This window comes from Microplitis demolitor, chromosome 5, assembly GCF_026212275.2.
Source record: "Microplitis demolitor isolate Queensland-Clemson2020A chromosome 5, iyMicDemo2.1a, whole genome shotgun sequence".
Taxonomy (NCBI): Eukaryota; Metazoa; Arthropoda; class Insecta; order Hymenoptera; family Braconidae; genus Microplitis; species Microplitis demolitor.
In genome coordinates this window covers 8,910,762-8,928,325 of record NC_068549.1, presented here as the reverse complement: position 1 = coordinate 8,928,325, position 17,564 = coordinate 8,910,762, and the positions used below count along the sequence as shown (strand labels likewise).

The 17,564-nt window shown below is 29.5% G+C and overlaps 1 protein-coding gene across 7 annotated transcripts in view; it reads left to right on the top strand.

Moving 5' to 3' along the window:
* The window catches only part of LOC103568399 (homeodomain-interacting protein kinase 2), a 35,855-nt gene that overhangs the window by 8,714 nt on the left and 9,577 nt on the right, over positions 1-17,564 (top strand). For 4 of the 7 annotated variants that reach the window (XM_053739603.1, XM_053739602.1, XM_053739599.1 and 1 more), the window contains exons 2-10: positions 2,498-2,824; positions 4,993-5,349; positions 12,080-12,172; positions 12,513-12,731; positions 12,811-13,401; positions 13,495-13,995; positions 15,027-15,173; positions 15,708-15,872; positions 16,670-17,094. In XM_053739603.1, coding sequence (XP_053595578.1) covers positions 2,510-2,824; positions 4,993-5,349; positions 12,080-12,172; positions 12,513-12,731; positions 12,811-13,401; positions 13,495-13,995; positions 15,027-15,173; positions 15,708-15,872; positions 16,670-17,094 — 2,813 coding nt within the window. In that variant the 5' untranslated portion in view covers positions 2,498-2,509. The remainder of the gene's footprint in view (positions 1-2,497; positions 2,825-4,992; positions 5,350-12,079; positions 12,173-12,512; positions 12,732-12,810; positions 13,402-13,494; positions 13,996-15,026; positions 15,174-15,707; positions 15,873-16,669; positions 17,095-17,564) is intronic. The other 3 variants (XM_014440081.2, XM_014440080.2, XM_053739601.1) reach the window with 2 other exon arrangements.

The following is a 17,564-nucleotide window of genomic DNA, read 5'->3' as shown; positions in this document are numbered from 1 at the left end:
TCTTTCGAACTAATCAACATTTTTTGAGGTTCGAGGCAGCATTGGATGCGGTTTTTTAGCCTCTAATGCTAAAAAGTTTTTAGAATTAATTAGTTTTGCAATTTTTTGGCTCATTAGAAAAAAAAAAAACTTTTTGAAAATTCTTTTGACAACGATATTTCTTGAACTATTAATCCGATATTAATGGCTGAGGCATCATTCGTTGCAGCTTAAGGAACTTAAGGGAGATAGCTACTGTGACGGCCGAAAAAAAGTGATGTTCGGGAATTTTTTTGACCGGGATTAATTGAGGAATATGGCGATCGAATTTTTCTTCTTTTTTTCATTTTATTAAGTGTATATAATGTGTAGTTTTTGTATATTTTTATTAAGAAGTGTTAAATAATCAAAAAGTTAACAGCGTTGCTGTAGAGTCTTAACAAAAATTCCCCCTCCACGGTTGATACGGTTTCTCGAAAACGAATTATCTGAAATAAAAAGAAAAAAAAATCAATACAATCTGAATTAATGCAGTTATTGTTGTACGTAGCTGATTTCTTTTATTTTCATTTTTTAAAAAAAGTCGATCGATTAAAAATTTTTTTATGCTTTCGCCCTTTTTTCATATTCAAGCAGTCGCGATTAAAGTTTTTAGTTCAATTCTCTAACCGTAAAATCATGTATCTTCTAAAATATTTATACTTACATAAATAACTGTAACTCAGTCAGTTCTCGGAATTTTGACTCAAAATTTTCCACCCATATTTCTGAAAGTATAAACTTTAAATTAAAACAAATTTTTTTAACTTCCCACTAAGAAAATTGCAAATTTTCAGCAATACGGGAAGTTATAGGTTTCAGTCCGATTTTCGAAAATCGAATTTCTAAGAGATCTTGACGTTTTGAGGTTCTAGGAAGCTATCCTGACTAATTTCACAGATGATGTCCGAGTGTATGTATGTGTGTACGTATGTATATATGTATGTATGTATGTATGTATGTATGTAAATATCTGTAACTTTTAAACGGATGAACCGATTTGGATCGTCAAGGTGTCATTCGACGCTGCTTGTCAATATCTAAAAGCCGAAAAAAATTGACCTTGATCGGTAGGCCTTGTTCAGAGATATTCCAAAAATAAACTTTCTTCAAAAATGTTTTTTTTGGATAACTTTTTATGTTCTCGATGGATTGATTCCAAAATCAACTGAGCTCTAAAGCTTCATAAGCCGCGCCGAATGCCACCTCAACCATCAAAATCGGTTCATTCTTTCAAGAGAAACCGTTGTCGAAAGAATTTAAAAAAAAAAACAATTTTTAGTATTTTCGAAATTTCTCAAAAACAACTTGATAAATCAATTTCAAAATCTGATCAGTTGCAGAATTCAAAAAATCGCGTTGATTGCCACCTTAGCCGCCTCAATCGGTTTATTCGTTCGAGAGATATCGTTTGAGAAAAAATGGTAAAAAACTTTTTTTTTTTCAAAAACATAAGCATACAAAGGTATTTTCGAGCTCGAAAATCTCAAAAATGTATTCACAACGATATTTCGAGCTCACAGAACTTGAAAACGGTGGGAAGTTTTAGGGCTGGCCCGCAGAGTCAACTGACAGACCGATTTTTTTTTTTTTTTTTTTTACAGTGGCTATTCTCCTCAAAGGCTGATGATATTTTGAAATGGATCATCTTAATAGTTTTCAAAACATTCAAAAAAAACGGCAGAAAATAATTTTTTTTTTATTCTTTGTTCGACGATATCTCTTGAACGGATTATTTTATTGAGACGTTTTTGGCAGCAATCGATAGTTTTTATCGAGTTCTAGAACTGATTAGAATTTAAAACTGTTCGATCGAACAGTTTTTAATATATTCGAGAAAAACAAAAAAAAAACAAATTTTTTTTTCCGTTTTTGTTAAATATCTCCGATAATATCATATGATCTCAAATTTGCACAAAATCTAAGCTTAAGCGGACTCTTTCGAATGCCTCAAGAACCAGCTAGATCGGTTAATTTATTTAAAGAATATGAGAAGTTTACACACACACAATCTATCTGAAAATGTCAGAATAGCATCCTAGGACCTTCAAACGTAGACACTTGATGAAAACTCGATTTTTGAAATTTTCAATTTTCTTAACGAGAAGTTGAAAAGAGAGCGATTAAATTTTCACCGTTACTCGAAATTTAATAGTGTGATGATTGAAAAATATTTCGAAAAATTTGGGAAATTATATGAAACTTAAGCTTTTTGTACCTTTTCAAAGTGAATTCCTCTGATCTAAGATCTGTAATTATAGAATAAAGAATTTTTATAAATGATTCATTATTTGTAAGCGAATCATATTATAAAATAATTTTATACTTAACAGATTTTTATGACCTCACCGTGATAGGATTAATTTTTCTATTATAAGTAAATTAGTAGACTGACTATTGTTGAGGGTGTTTTGTATCATGAATTATTAAAAATAGAAAAAATATAATGGTAATTTAAAAAAGTATTCATTTGTTTCAGGGAGTGTGTGACATGTTCATCCAAACTCAACAGATTAATAGCGTAAACAACAACACCAGCAGCAGTAATAACAATACTGCTCATCATAACAAAAAGCGTAAATTGGATTACAACGTCAGTCATCCAGCGATCCAGCACGCATTGGTTCAATCGACCGGAGACTACCAAGTAGATAGTTCTACTTTGCAAAGATATTCTGCGAATAGTACTAGTGCTGCATTTGTTGCACTGCATAATAATGCACTTCAAAAAAGTCCGAATCAGCAGACTTTGGTGCGAGCATCTACGATCAAGCTCTTAGATACATACCATCGCTGTGGCCAAAAAGTAATTTTTTACCTTGATCATTTCAATCGTGATAATGCAAATATTTAACAAATTTCTGTAGTACATAATCGAAATGTACGACATTTAGCTCCTATAACCAGCAGCATATTAAACATGAATAATTATTCCTATAATTAAACAATCATTAATCATTAATAATAATTCATTCAGAGATATGGTCGTGTTACGCGCCAAGTACGCTTTTAAACACTTGTGTAAATATGTATGCTACCTCGGTGTAAGATGACCATGTCTCTTTTCTTTAACTATTGTCACTTAAACCTTACAATTTAAATAAAAAATAATGAACAACTGCGATTCATCAACCTTTAATACCAATTTTCTCATCTATAATTTGGATATTTCTACATAATTTTTATGAAATCACACCGTTATTGTTTATTTCCCGGGAAAAAATGATTTTGCCTAATGATCCATAATTATATATAATCACTTATATATGATCAGATCCGAAAATTGGCCAGATCTGATTATATATAATCATATATGATTAGATAAAATCATGCATGAACGAATATAGTCATTTTTTAAAGCTCATTGAAAATATCTGAAAATTATTAATTAAGTAATTTAATTAGGATTAATTGTCTTCATTAATATAAATTTCGGCTAAATTTAAATTGAAAAAGAAAAAAAAATTACTATCGGTTAACTGTTATTGTACTAAGGGGTCACCCATCCAATTGATGATCTACGTTGATGCTGCTTAACTTTGGTAATCGCTGGATGGTAGTTGGATCCTCTATTCTGTTACACACTTATAATTAATAGAAGCTTATGGCATTCCTTAACTCAAATAATCAAATTGATACCTCCTACGTAAATAATGCATCTAATAGTGGATTTGGTTTTGTATATAAATTACAATTGAATTCATTAGATACATATAATCAAATCTATTTATTTATAAACTTATAAATATTCGTATATAAATCTATATCGATTTATACTTTTAAATTGCTGTCGAAACCTTTAAACATTTTTTAAGTATTGGGGATTTAAGTTTGATTGATAGTAAACAAAATAAAAATTTAATAACATTAATATTAAAAAATTATCATATTATGTAATATATATATATATATATATATATATATATATATATATATATATATATATATATTTATATCTATATTTATGTTTATATAGGACCTATATACATAATTAAATATTTATAGGTTTCATATCAATGAAATCTGATCAGATCTAATCGTACATAGACATATGTAACTACATATAAGTTTTTATCAGTCATATCTGATCAGACCTAATTATGTATGTACCTATATCTGATTATATATAGCTTTATACATAGTTCGAGACATAATGTATTGATCAGACATGGTCAGATCAAATTATATATAACGTCATGCATAATTATATATGGAGGTAGATATGATTCTATATAATCATACATAAATTGATGTATAATTATATGTAATCATACATACTTATATATAATTAGGCAAAATCATTTTTTCCCGGGTTATTAAAAAAGTATTCATTGAAAACTTTGTATGTCTCCGATTATCATATCTAACAAAGAAATTACTACTTAAAGATGAATTTTCGGCTATTGACTATCTTCACGATATACTTCATCATGTGAAGTTTACTTGCTGATTTTCCAGTTATATTCGTATTAGAGGTATACCCAAATCTTAATGGCGAACTTGGCGATGGGAATTTGAAGCTAGAATTTAACGTCAAGTTGAATGCAAAAGGTCGAAGTTTAATTAAGCTGGTCGAAGTAAAACTGGCAATTAACCTGTGATTATTATTTGACAGAAAACGTATGTGAGCCCATAAAAGGCCTAAAATCAAATAGATTTATTCCACAAAACGATATATCACATGTATTAATAATCGTTAGTACTCGATTGTACCATTCTTAATTTGATTTGGATATTAGAACTTTAAAAAATACTGTTGAGTCTGCGGATGAGTAAACTTTTGAATCAATGGTATTTTTGGAACTTACTAGACTAGTTTTGATAGATTATTTTGCCTAAAATCTATGAAATTTCCACCATGAGGACAACTACAGTTGTTAGATTACTATTTCTATTTTAATAAACAATCCTTACTAATTATGAGTGCAAACAAAAATTGAACAGACAATATCAATAACGTTAATTATTTCACAGAGAAAAACTTGGTCAAGGGAGGGTAATGACGTGTTGGCAGTTCAACCTGCTAACTCAACAAATCAACTGAGTAGTACAGTAGTGTCACAACGTCAATCTCAACAACAACAACAACAACAACAACAACAACAGCAACAACCATCCCATTTCCAATCACATCAACAACAAACACAGCCAACGCAGCAACATAAACAAAATATCATGACGTCTCACAGCAAACAAGTTGGTGCTAGTGGTAATGGAACTAGTAATCCGCAAAGTGATGGAGACTATCAATTAGTTCAGCATGAAGTCTTGTATTCTACAACTCATCAGTACGAAGTCCTTGAATTTCTTGGACGGGGTACCTTCGGACAAGTGAGTAATGTCGTCACGTTATCGTGCGATTAAGCACGTTCCCAACAAACAGCCGTTCTAAACTTACAGAAAAATCCCTCATTTGTAAATTACTGTGTATAATAAAAAATATTTGAACTGCTGAAAAAATAAATCAAGCATTGGCTAGTATGTCTGGTGCGAAAAAAAAATCAAACAGCAATCAATAAAATAGTTTATTCTGAAAGTCCTGATGAAAATAATATCGCTTATTATTTTGAGAGTTAGCTAGAAATCTAAAATGCACTGGCTGAAAAAGTCTTTTATATATGAAGAATTTTTTTTTTTTTCGACATCCTTTACTTAGTCTACTAGTAAAGTAAACGTAAAAAGCTAAAAATTTGATTTAATATTAGTCAATTCCAAGTTTATTTCTAGTTGTTAATATTGCACGACTCATGATGCGAAGCATCAGAGTGTGCTTTACGATCGAAAAATTTTTTTCGCCTCACTTCGGCAACTATTTCAATTACTATACCTTTGTTAGTTCACGGAATTAAGATATGTCGCATACTATTTTGAAGAGAATTTAATGGAGATTAATTCCATACTTTTCAAAAATGTATTTAGTTCAATAAAAACGGAAAAAACATCAAAATAACAAAAAAAAATTTCCTGTCCGTCAAGTATGAAACCGTAGACACGATAACTTGCGAAAAAATCAAGTAATTAAATCAATTTTTTTTTTTTAAATTCTTTGAAAGATTTGTAGGTTCCCTATTGCAAATGGCTCGATAACTCAGTGTCGTTTAATTACAAATAATAAAAGAATAATAAAGGCTGTATAACTATATATATATATATGTAAAATTAACATGGATGGTGATATACACAGAAAAAAAAAATCTTGACTCGAGAAAATTTTTCTTCAACTAAGAAATTTTTCAGCGGGTGGAATGAAAACCGAAAATTTCTTGAACGAAGTGAAATAATTTCTTGAATTTTAAATCTTAAATTAAGAAAAAAAATTCTTAAGCCAATACATATTTCATACTTGGTCCAATAATAGAATTACTTGTTTTAAAAACTTGCTTTTCTTATTATAATAAACATTTTTCTTAACCTAAATATGTTACTTACTTAAACCAAGAAATAAAAATATTTAGTTCAAGAAAGTTATACACTTAATTAAAGAAGTATGATGTTTTGAAACAATAAACGGTACGAACTCGAACTAAAAATAAAGGAAGTTGGTTTAAAAAATTTAAATTCTTGGTTTGAGTATAGTGTACTTTCTCTGACCAATCACACGAAAAATCTCAAACCAAGATTACTAGAGTCTCAAGCCAAGAAAGTTTTCTCTTGGATTCACTCGTAGGTGCTCCCTCCTTCGCACCCCAAGGAATGAATACTTCCCACTCTCTCTCTTTCTCACACTAGCACAGCAAATGGATTTTGAGTCCACACTTTTATTTTAAAGAAATTAAAAATTAAATAGCTAAATTATATTATTATAATAAATTAATTAATTAATGTAATTAAACAATATCGAATAATTTCTCAATTTTTTTTGTAATTAAATTTTTTTTTTTTAAACTTTTTTATTTTAATATTGAAATTCATTTATGAACAATTCATACGATCCGTTCACTATTTCGGTAAAATGTCGGAACTAACATTTTTCTAAATTATTGGCGATAATATTTGTAATATTAATTCTGTGTTTAAGATTTAAAAATGTGACTGACCATAAGGCCAGTGTGGCTCAGTATATGTGGGCAAAGTAAACATCCCTGATTAAAAACTCTGATTGAAACTGATTGAATCTGATTGAAACTCAATCAGAATTCTATCAGTTTCAATCAGAAACGAATTTTCAATCAGAAATGTTCGGGAGCGTTCGAGCGTCCTGATTGACTTTCTATCAGTTTCAATCAGATTCTATCAGAAAAAAATATTTAGTATTTTCTGATTGAAACTGATTGGATTTTTTTCTATCAGTTTCAATCAGGTTCAATTAGAAAAAAATAATTTTAATTTTCGATTATTTTCCGATTGAATCTGATTGAAACTGATAGAGAAAAATCCAATCAGTTTCAATCAGATTCAATAAGAAAATAATAATTTTTAAGAACTTATTTTCTGATTGAATCTGATTGAAACTGATTGGATTTTTCTCTATCAGTTTCAATCAGATTCAATAAGGAAATAATAATTTTTAAAAAGTTATTTTCCGATTGAATCTGATAGAAACTGATTGGATTTTTCTCTATCAGTTTCAATCAGATTCAATAAGAAAATAATAATTTTTAAAAAGTTATTTTCGAATTGAATCTGATAGAAACTGATTGAGAAAAATTCAATCAGATTCAATCAGAAAATAATAATTTTTAAAAAATTATTATTGTAATAAAAATTCGTATAACGACAATGTACAGAGAAATTGAGCTTCAATGTAATATTAAGCATCAAAATAATTTTTTTCTCTCTAAAGTCAGTATTTAATTTGTAGATAAAAATAAAAGTCAACGTCAGGGTTGAAATTATAACTTTTTTTTTATTGAACCTCAAAATTATTCGGTTGCATACAAATATACCCCGATTAAAAACTCCGATTGAATCCGATTGAATCTGATTGAAACTCAATCAGAATTCTATCAGTTTCAATCGGAAACGAATTTTCAATCAGAAATGTTCGGGAGCGTTTGAGGCCTCCGATTGAATTTCAATCAGATTCAATCGAAAAAAAATATTTTTTATTTTCGATTATTTTCCGATTGAATCTGATTAAATCCGATTGAAATATCTCAATCAGTTTCAATCAGATTTAATCGGAAAATAATAATTTTTTAAAAACTACTTTCCGATTGAAACCGATTAAAACTGATTGAGAAAAATTCAATTAGATTCAATCGGAAAATAATAATTTATTTCTCGATTTTATCCCGATTGATCAATTTTTTATTTCTCCGTGTAGAATGTTCTACTTGATTTTAAACTACCTTCCTGATGAGCTAGATATAGCTAAAGTCCTTAGTAAAAATGAAACGAGGCACTGAATTGAGGCTAGCGTCGCTAGAATCAATGCTAACGGTAGATGACAGACGAGGCGGCCCTCGTTTATTTTTAATAGGGGTATGCGTATTATCTATGAGATACGAGTAGTTTAACATTAGACAGTATAAAAATTGTAAGCTTAATATAGTATAAATCCTTTTTACTGTAGAATGTTCTACTGATTGTATCTTATAAACAGTGCACTTTAGCGATATCACCCTGTTTAGAAAATCTCATAGATTCTCATACGTTTCCATAGAGATTTTATGAGAATGAATGAGTTCTATGAGAAGTGCTGTATGGTTAAGTATAGGGCCTTATACATACAGCTATAAGAATCTCTCGGATTTTTTTAGCAGGGAAGTATAATAAACAATTCTGTAGAGGACGAAATTTTCTAAAAGATGGGTGCTATGCATCTTTTTCGTACGATGAGCCGTTTTTTTTTTCACTATTAACAAAATTATATGAAACAAGTGAAAAATAGACTTTCGGAGCAGATAGAATCGACATAGATCGAGTTAGAGCAATTTGTTTTATAGACTTTCAAATTCAACAAATTCTCTGCAAATTAAAACTGGTTTCAAAACGATAGCTTAAAATCTGGCTAAGTTATAGCAATTTAAAAAAAATGTTATTCAATTAATATACTTTTTAAATGGAAAAATTTGATACTCGAGAAAAAGTACTTTAAATTAAATTTAAGAGCTGAAATTTTCAGGGAATTTTTTTCTCAATATAAACAACAAAATTTTCTTGTATCGGCTAGAAAAAAAAAATTTCGTTTCAAACGAAGCGGATTCAATTAGAAAATAATAATTTATCTATCGATTATTTTCCGATTGAATCCGATTAAATCCGATAGAAAATTTTCAATCAGTTTTAATCAGATTCAATCAGAAAATAATAATTTATTTATCGAATATTTTCTGATTAAATTCGACAGACAATTTTCAATCAGTTTCAATCGGATTCAATCGGAAAATAACAATTCAGATAGTATTGATAATTATTAAAATTTGGGCAGATATGAATTCCATTTATCATTAATTCAGCAATTTTTAAAATATCCGAGTATAGAATTTTATCTGTCTTTCCAATTTAATCAATTTTATAAAAAGTTAAAACAAGCATTTTTCAGGATTATATAAAAACTTTTTTTAAAAAACTGTATTGATTGAGTTTAAAACTATCACAAAAATAAAAGGAAACATCAATAAAAAATTATATATATATTAAGTTGGTTAAAAAAAAAATTTTTTTTTTTTTTTGGTATCCAAAAAATGAAAGTCTACCTAAAAATAAAAATTTCGATACCAATCCAAACTCTTAATAATAATACTACGGTTTGCGTCAATCAATTTTTCTATTTTCTATTTAAATAACACGGGAAAAAAGCTTTTTATTTTTTAGAATTTTCTAACTTACAAGCCAATCAACTAATCATTATGCACGATAGATATTTTTGTAGGATATTGAATGCTCTACAACAAAAGTCTCATCATTTTTTGATAAATCTAACTGTTCAAAAGTTATTTGAGCTTAAAGTCAAATTTAAAGAAAATTTTGAGATCTTCTTACTTTTCCGGCGAAACCATCAGATTCATCAGAAAATCTCATAAAAACTTTTTTGTAGGTAATTTCATTTCTCAAAAATTATTATGAATAAAGTTTTTTAAAATTTCGCTTTTTTTTTCTAGTTATTTTCATTTCTATGTCAAGCTCTTAAAAAAAATAGTTTTCTGATTGATTTTTTATAAATTCTAAAATATATTTTTTGTATTTTAACTTATATTTTTTTAATAAATTTTTTTCGTGGGGGTGTTTAACGCAAGGATTTTCGTATGCTCCAACTAATAGAAAAAAAAAGTTGCTTGAACCAAGAGAAAAATTTCTTAGAAGAAAAGATATATGTAGAGGAGAGGAAATTCACCAGTCCTAGGTAATAGCATTGGGAGTAGTTCGGTGCTCGCCACTAGATAGCGCCTACCACTTGTGAAGTGTCCCTGGTAAGAAACGTAGTTCAGACGTATTGTATTCCAGACTTGGAAGCAATTCTGACACGAGCACTCCTCTGTTCTTTGACAGAGTGACAAGTGCCATTTTTGGTGGTAATATAGTATATCCTATATTACTTCATGACATGAAATCTAATTGTTAATATAGATTCAACGTAGATGTTAATATATTTGATTTTTTAATTTTTTACCATTTAATAATATATAAAATTATTTTTTCCCGGGAATCGATAATTTTTGATTAATTTACAATCGAAACCTTCCGGAAATATCTGATTAAATCCGATTGAAACTAATTGAAAGTCAATCAGAATCATTCGGAAGTTTCCGATTGAATCCGATTGAAACTGATTGAATGTCAATCAGAAATTTCCGATTAAATCTGATAGGACGTTTTCAATCAGTTTCAATCGGAGTTTTTAATCAGGGATAGCTTGTCAAAGGCTGAGATGGCTTAGTTGGTAAAGCTCTCGCGTGACGCCGAATCGATCTAGGTTCGATTCTTTCGTTAAGCAATACCTGTTATTTCTCAATGCGTTTAACTTATTGCGAAACTTGCCTATCCCTTATAAATGCTTCTGAGAAAGTATTTATTTGGTTCACGGCATTGTTTGTAATATTTAAACAAAAAAAAAATTGTTCAATAAAAAATTTAAAAATGAAATGAAATTTTTTTAGCTCGATAAATTTATTTGCTCAACTAAAGAAATTAATTTCTTGGCTGAAAAAATTTTTTTGTTTGCAACAAAAAAAAAAATTTCTTGGTCCAAGAAAGTTTGTTCTTGGTTTAAAACATTATTTTTCATGGTTTAAAAACTTTTTCGTTTTAGCTCAAGACATTTTTTTGACTCAAAAACGTAACAATCTTTAGCCAAGAAAAAAATTTGTTGAATTGAAAAAAAATCTTCTCGAACTAAAAAAAAATTTTTTGGGACCAAGAAAGTTTTTTCTTGGTTTAAAGAATTTATGTTTCAGACTAAGAAAATTATGTCTTCCGCGAAGGAAATAATTTCTTGATCCAAATAATTTTTTACTTCAGTAAAGTAAGAAATTTCGGTTTGGTTCAAGAAAAAAATTTCGAAGACATTTTATTTCTTGGTTCAAGATTTCCTTTTTTTCTGTGTATCTATACATTATACGTACATTTATTCCACCAGAGGCGCTTGCAAATAACAGTCCTAGTACAACTGTTTTTTTTTTTTGTTTATTGCTAATTGGTAAGCCTGAATTTTTTTTTTTCAATTCAATTTTTTTTTTTTTTTTTTTTTTTTTTTTTTTTTTTTTTATTGACATATATTTTTTTTGTTATTAATCGAGATATTTTAATTAAGTCTTCTTATAATTATAATAAAAATACTAATATAATTAAAAAACAAAAAAAAAAAAAAAAACAAATTTTAATGAAAGAAAATTGTATATATTTTAAATTTACTCGTGCTTCCCGCCATTTTATTATTATTATTTTTCATGTTTTAATTTTAATATTTCATAATAAATGAGGATTATGAGTAGTGCACTTTTGGATTTTCCAAATTTTATTTGGATTAGCTCAGCTACAATATAATCACGTTGAGAAATATACTAATTCGAGTGGTGTATTGAAAAATAATCAAGTGTTTGCGGATGATCTATCAATCTGAGAAAGAACGACGAAAAACGATTACCATTCTGTTTATTGATGTTTATTGTTTTTTCAGGTCGTAAAATGCTGGAAAAAAGGAACCAACGAAATTGTTGCTATCAAAATACTTAAAAACCATCCTTCATATGCTCGCCAGGGACAAATTGAGGTAATTCAAAACAATTTCAAATTTCATCACACCTGAGATTTTTATTCAAGTATTTAATTCTAACTTTAACTTTTGAAATTATTGACGTCGGAACGTTCTTATGTCACTTTTCGCGGTTGTGTTATATCTTTTTGATTACAGGATCATCTAATTATTGATTTAAGTCTGATTTTTGAGAAATACGATTTTATAAAAAAAAAAAACTTTCTTAAAAACCGAAGAAACTTTTTTCAATTGTGTGAGCCTAAACATGATAAAATTCATTCAAATCAATAATATTAATTTGGGATCTTGTAATTATTTGGATTTAATAACTGATGCTTTTTATATTTTTATATAGGTTTCAATTCTGTCACGATTGAGTCAGGAAAATGCAGATGAATTTAATTTTGTACGTGCTTATGAATGTTTTCAACATAAATCTCATACCTGTCTGGTATTTGAGATGTTGGAACAAAATCTTTACGATTTTCTTAAGCAAAACAAATTTTCGCCTTTACCACTCAAGTACATAAGACCTATTCTACAACAAGTTCTTACTGCACTGCTCAAACTTAAGGTAAGTCGATAAAAAAAAAAACAAAAAATCAAAATTATTTAATCAATTTCTAAATTTTTCTATTAAAAAATCGTTTTAGCAATTAGGACTAATTCATGCGGATTTAAAACCAGAGAATATTATGCTAGTAGATCCAGTACGCCAACCTTATCGTGTGAAAGTAATTGATTTCGGGTCTGCTTCTCACGTTTCAAAAGCTGTATGCAATACTTATCTGCAGTCACGATATTATCGCGCTCCAGAAATCATTCTTGGACTTCCTTTTTGCGAAGCGATAGATATGTGGTCCCTTGGCTGTGTTGTTGCTGAGTTGTTTCTTGGTTGGCCTCTTTATCCTGGAAGCTCGGAATATGATCAAATTCGATACATTAGCCAAACTCAGGGTTTACCTACAGAACACATGCTTAATAATGCGAGTAAAACCACTAAATTTTTCTACAGAGATATGGATAGCACGTACCCATTTTGGCGTCTCAAGACCCCAGAAGAACATGAAGCTGAGACAGGTATTAAATCAAAAGAGGCGAGAAAATATATTTTCAACTGTTTAGACGACATTGGCCAGGTTAACGTACCGACAGACTTGGAAGGTGGTCAGTTGCTTGCGGAAAAGGCTGATAGACGAGAATTTATTGATCTTTTAAAAAGGATGTTAACTATGGACCAGGTAGTAATATCTAATTCATGATAAATCTAATTTTATAATCTTTGCACACTTATCAATACTAAAAGAAAAAAAAAACTTTATTTGTGTTCAAACTAGGAACGACGTATAACACCTGGTGAGGCGTTGAATCATGCATTTGTCACTTTAGCACACCTCGTAGATTACGCTCACTGTAATAACGTGAAAGCATCCGTGCAAATGATGGAAGTCTGCAGAAGAGCGGGTGATTTTACAACAAGCCCAACTCATCATCAAGCGCCATCTGCACCTCAGCCACCACCTACTTCTCTTGTTGCGAATTTCGTTCCAACTACAAATGGTAGCGCAGTTACTCTCACATTCAATAATCAGCTTACAAATCAAGTACAGCGATTAGTTCGGGAGCATAGAGGCGCCCAAACTGGATATGATAATTTATATCAAATATACAGTAACAATAGTCGCAGGGCAACCCAGTATAGTGGATCATCTAATGGATCTAATAATGGACGAAGTGGAGTTCACGATTTCCCACATCAACTTGTACCTGGAATTTTGTGCCCACCTCCCGGATACCAGACCATGTCAAGTCCAGCAAAGCATGTTGTTGTAACTCAGGTATATATTTAGTCTGCTATCATCTACATATTTCATAATTATTTTTGTGCACCTCAAATGCAAAACACTGACAGTGTTTACTGTCGCTGATAGAGACCTGATCGATGGTCATGTTGAAAAAAAAAAAAAAACGAAACAAAAAAAAAAAACAATTACATTGAGCCTAAACTTTTTTGTGTTATAGCGGTTAGATATATTACTTATTAAATTATAACATTTTGATGTACATCACTGATTACTTTCAGTAATATTACAAAAATATAACTTTTCTTAAAAAATAATGATTGATACTTATGAAACGTCCAAAATTGATTTAATAAAATAAAAAAATATTGCTTATCGAAGCTTTGATGAATTAATAAATTAAAATAAAAATGCAATGCGGCAGTCGAAATAGAAGTAGATATCTTTCTAAAATAACTTAAAATCCCAATAAAATCGGTAAAAATGATTATTAAATAAAAAATAAAAGTAATAAATTTAAACTTACTTCATTAGTTTAAACGTACTTGTTACAGAAATGAACTAAGTCTTTCTATTCAAGAGTTATATAAAATACAAGCTATAAAAATAAATATTTTCGTTAATGTAAATATTTCAAAGTGCAAGTACTTTTCAATTACTCAGCTGGTATTTGCAAATTCTACATTTGATTAAAATAATCGCCTAAGTCGGAAAAATTTAATAATCTTCCATCAAAAACTTTCAATGATATAAAGTACCGTCCGGTGGCCAGGATAGAAATACATTTCCCACTAAAATAACTTGTAACCCCAATAAAATTGGTAAAAATGACTTTAATAAAAATAAAAGTATAGTGAAAGCTCTGTAACTTTGACAACGAGAGGCTTGAAATTCCTGGAATCTAAGTTACAGAATGCACTCTAGTAAACGCACACCTCCTACTTTTTTTTTGTAGGAAATAAGAGAGGGGGATGCAAAGTGAGGGAGTGTAAAAAAGACTCTAAACTTTTTCTTCAAACTTTTCTTTTAGTGTATGTTTTCTAATTAGACTATTCTTATGACATTAGCCACCTCAAACACAACAAGCACCATTGCAAATCCAACCATCGATTATTTCCCAACAAGCAGTCGCTGCAGCTACTGCAGCAGCTCAGCAACAATATGCTGCAGTTCCTGTTTCTATGGTAGAAACTGGACGACAAATGCTGCTAACTGTAAGTAATCTAGTAATTTGTTTAATTTAAGAGGCTCGGAATATCTGTACGATGATTTTTCTCTGAGTTATCGCCGTTCATACCAAAAAATTCATTTTTACTTTAGTAATTAATTACTTGGAAACTAATAGTCACACAGGAAATTCAAGTACAGTTTTGAGAACTTCAAAATGACCTTGATTTAATTCTTTTGGTTGTACCTATTATGAAATCCTTGCCAGTCACCTTTAAATGTTGGTGCGATTCGATTGGATCTAAGTATATCCAAACAGATCCAACCTCATCCATCTTAATCTGTGTAGACATAACAAGAGTGGATTAAAATAAATTTATTTAAATTGAAACACTAATTACACGTAATCACTGTTTTATTTTTCATTGCTTAACTTAATGTTTTTAATTATTCAAAATATTAAATATATAATTGAAATAGAAAAAAAAATTTCTAAAAACTCAAACATTTAGAATTAAATTAATAATAAAAATACAAGTACAGTCGTACACGCCTATAAATACTCTCCGTTTTAATTGCAGAATGCAGTGCAAACATCTTGGCCTACCGGAAGCCGACAAATGACAGCTATTGTTCCATCATGGCAACAATTACCACCTCAGCATGCAACAATTCAACAGCCAATTCTTAGTGATACTAGTGACTGGGGAAGACCTCTGATAGTAGATAGTTCTGCGATACTGCAGGTAAAACTTGATTAACTCGTTATTGTGCCCATTATAAAATTTTTTCGCTGGCAAATATTTATAGATACTTTTCATTAAATTTTAAAATCGCATGTAACTCTAACATTTGTATACTTTTCTGGAATTCTATTTTTTACAAAGTTAAAAAATTTTGTACACTTCAAACACACAACAATGAGTATGTTCTGCTCTTGTTTAATAATTATTCAATGGCACGCGTACACTCCGTATTACCTAATCAGGACAGTATAGGAAATCATATACTTGGATATTCATATTAAATCATATCTATAGTTTTTAGGCTACTCTGAAGTAGTATAGTAAGTAAAATTTTGCGAAAAAGACATTCTAAAAGTATACTACTTTTGTATGATTAACAAACCAACATTTAACATGCATGCTAAAAATTCAGATAAATAGAACGTCATAAGAAGTAAACCCGTTAAAAAACGTTTATGTCTAATCATATATACTTATATTAATTAATTATTATACTAGAGTAAACGAATGTTAATTCTAACGTGATTTTACTAACAATAGTTATTTCCCCAGTAGAAATGATACGAGGTAGGTGTTACTACTTGACACATAAAATCATAACATTAGTACAACAAGAAAAAAAAATCCTTTTACGGTAAATGAATACGTAATTCAATCTTGTACATTTTTCAATATAATCTACTTTCATTCCGGCAAAATAAAGAAAAATAAAAAGAATGTCGTAGTGTAAATCTTGATCTCTTTTCATCATATGATACTTAGAATATCTAATATAATCAATTCTTCTTGTTGGTAAGGATCAGCGGCCCGTATTTCCTGTGACCGAAGTTTATAATACAAGCACTTTAGTGGAACATCCATCACAAACTTGGAATAAACGTAGTGTAGCTAAACATCATCAGCATCATCTTACTGTACCTCAACAATCTCAACACAGACATGAACACAAAAAAGAAATTCAACAGCTCAGTCCAGTAAAAAAAAGAGTTAAGGAAAGTACACCACCTAGTAGCTCAAGAAGATATTCACCATCAACTGGGCAGTGGCAACAACAATCAACACAATCACATCATCACAGTGGAAAACATCTTAGTACTCACACCAATGAACAATCGCAAACTGCAGCTGTTAAACAGCAGACTATCACAATTCATGACACACCATCACCTGCCGTTTCAGTTATTACTATCAGTGACAGTGAAGACGAAACAACTGGAAAGTGGTAAGTTTAATTAATTCCATTATTTCTATTAAATCTTGAATGCATAGTGATGTAAATCTACATCAGTATAATTATGGATAAAACTCTTTTTTATGTGTAAAATGCTTTTTACTATACATAATTATTTTTTAAATGAAATTAAAAAGTTATGCATTTAAGGGTTAAAGTCAATCCGCAGGAAAAAATTTTTTTTTTCCTAAAGTCGACCTTTGAGAGGACCAACTTGGTGTTGTGAGCTGCTGTGAGGTTCTATAACAATCTCTTAAACAGTTCAATTGATCCAAAAATTTATTCAATTAATTAATCTCGAAAATTCTTGAAATCTCATTCCCAATAAATTCTATCAATTTCTACAAAAAATATCGTTTATGCCTGTATATAAATATATGTATACTTAGGTGGTTCAGAAAAAATTTTTATTTTTTGTTTTTCGCTCTCACCCCCTGGAAAGTTAGTGATTGGCAAGAAAA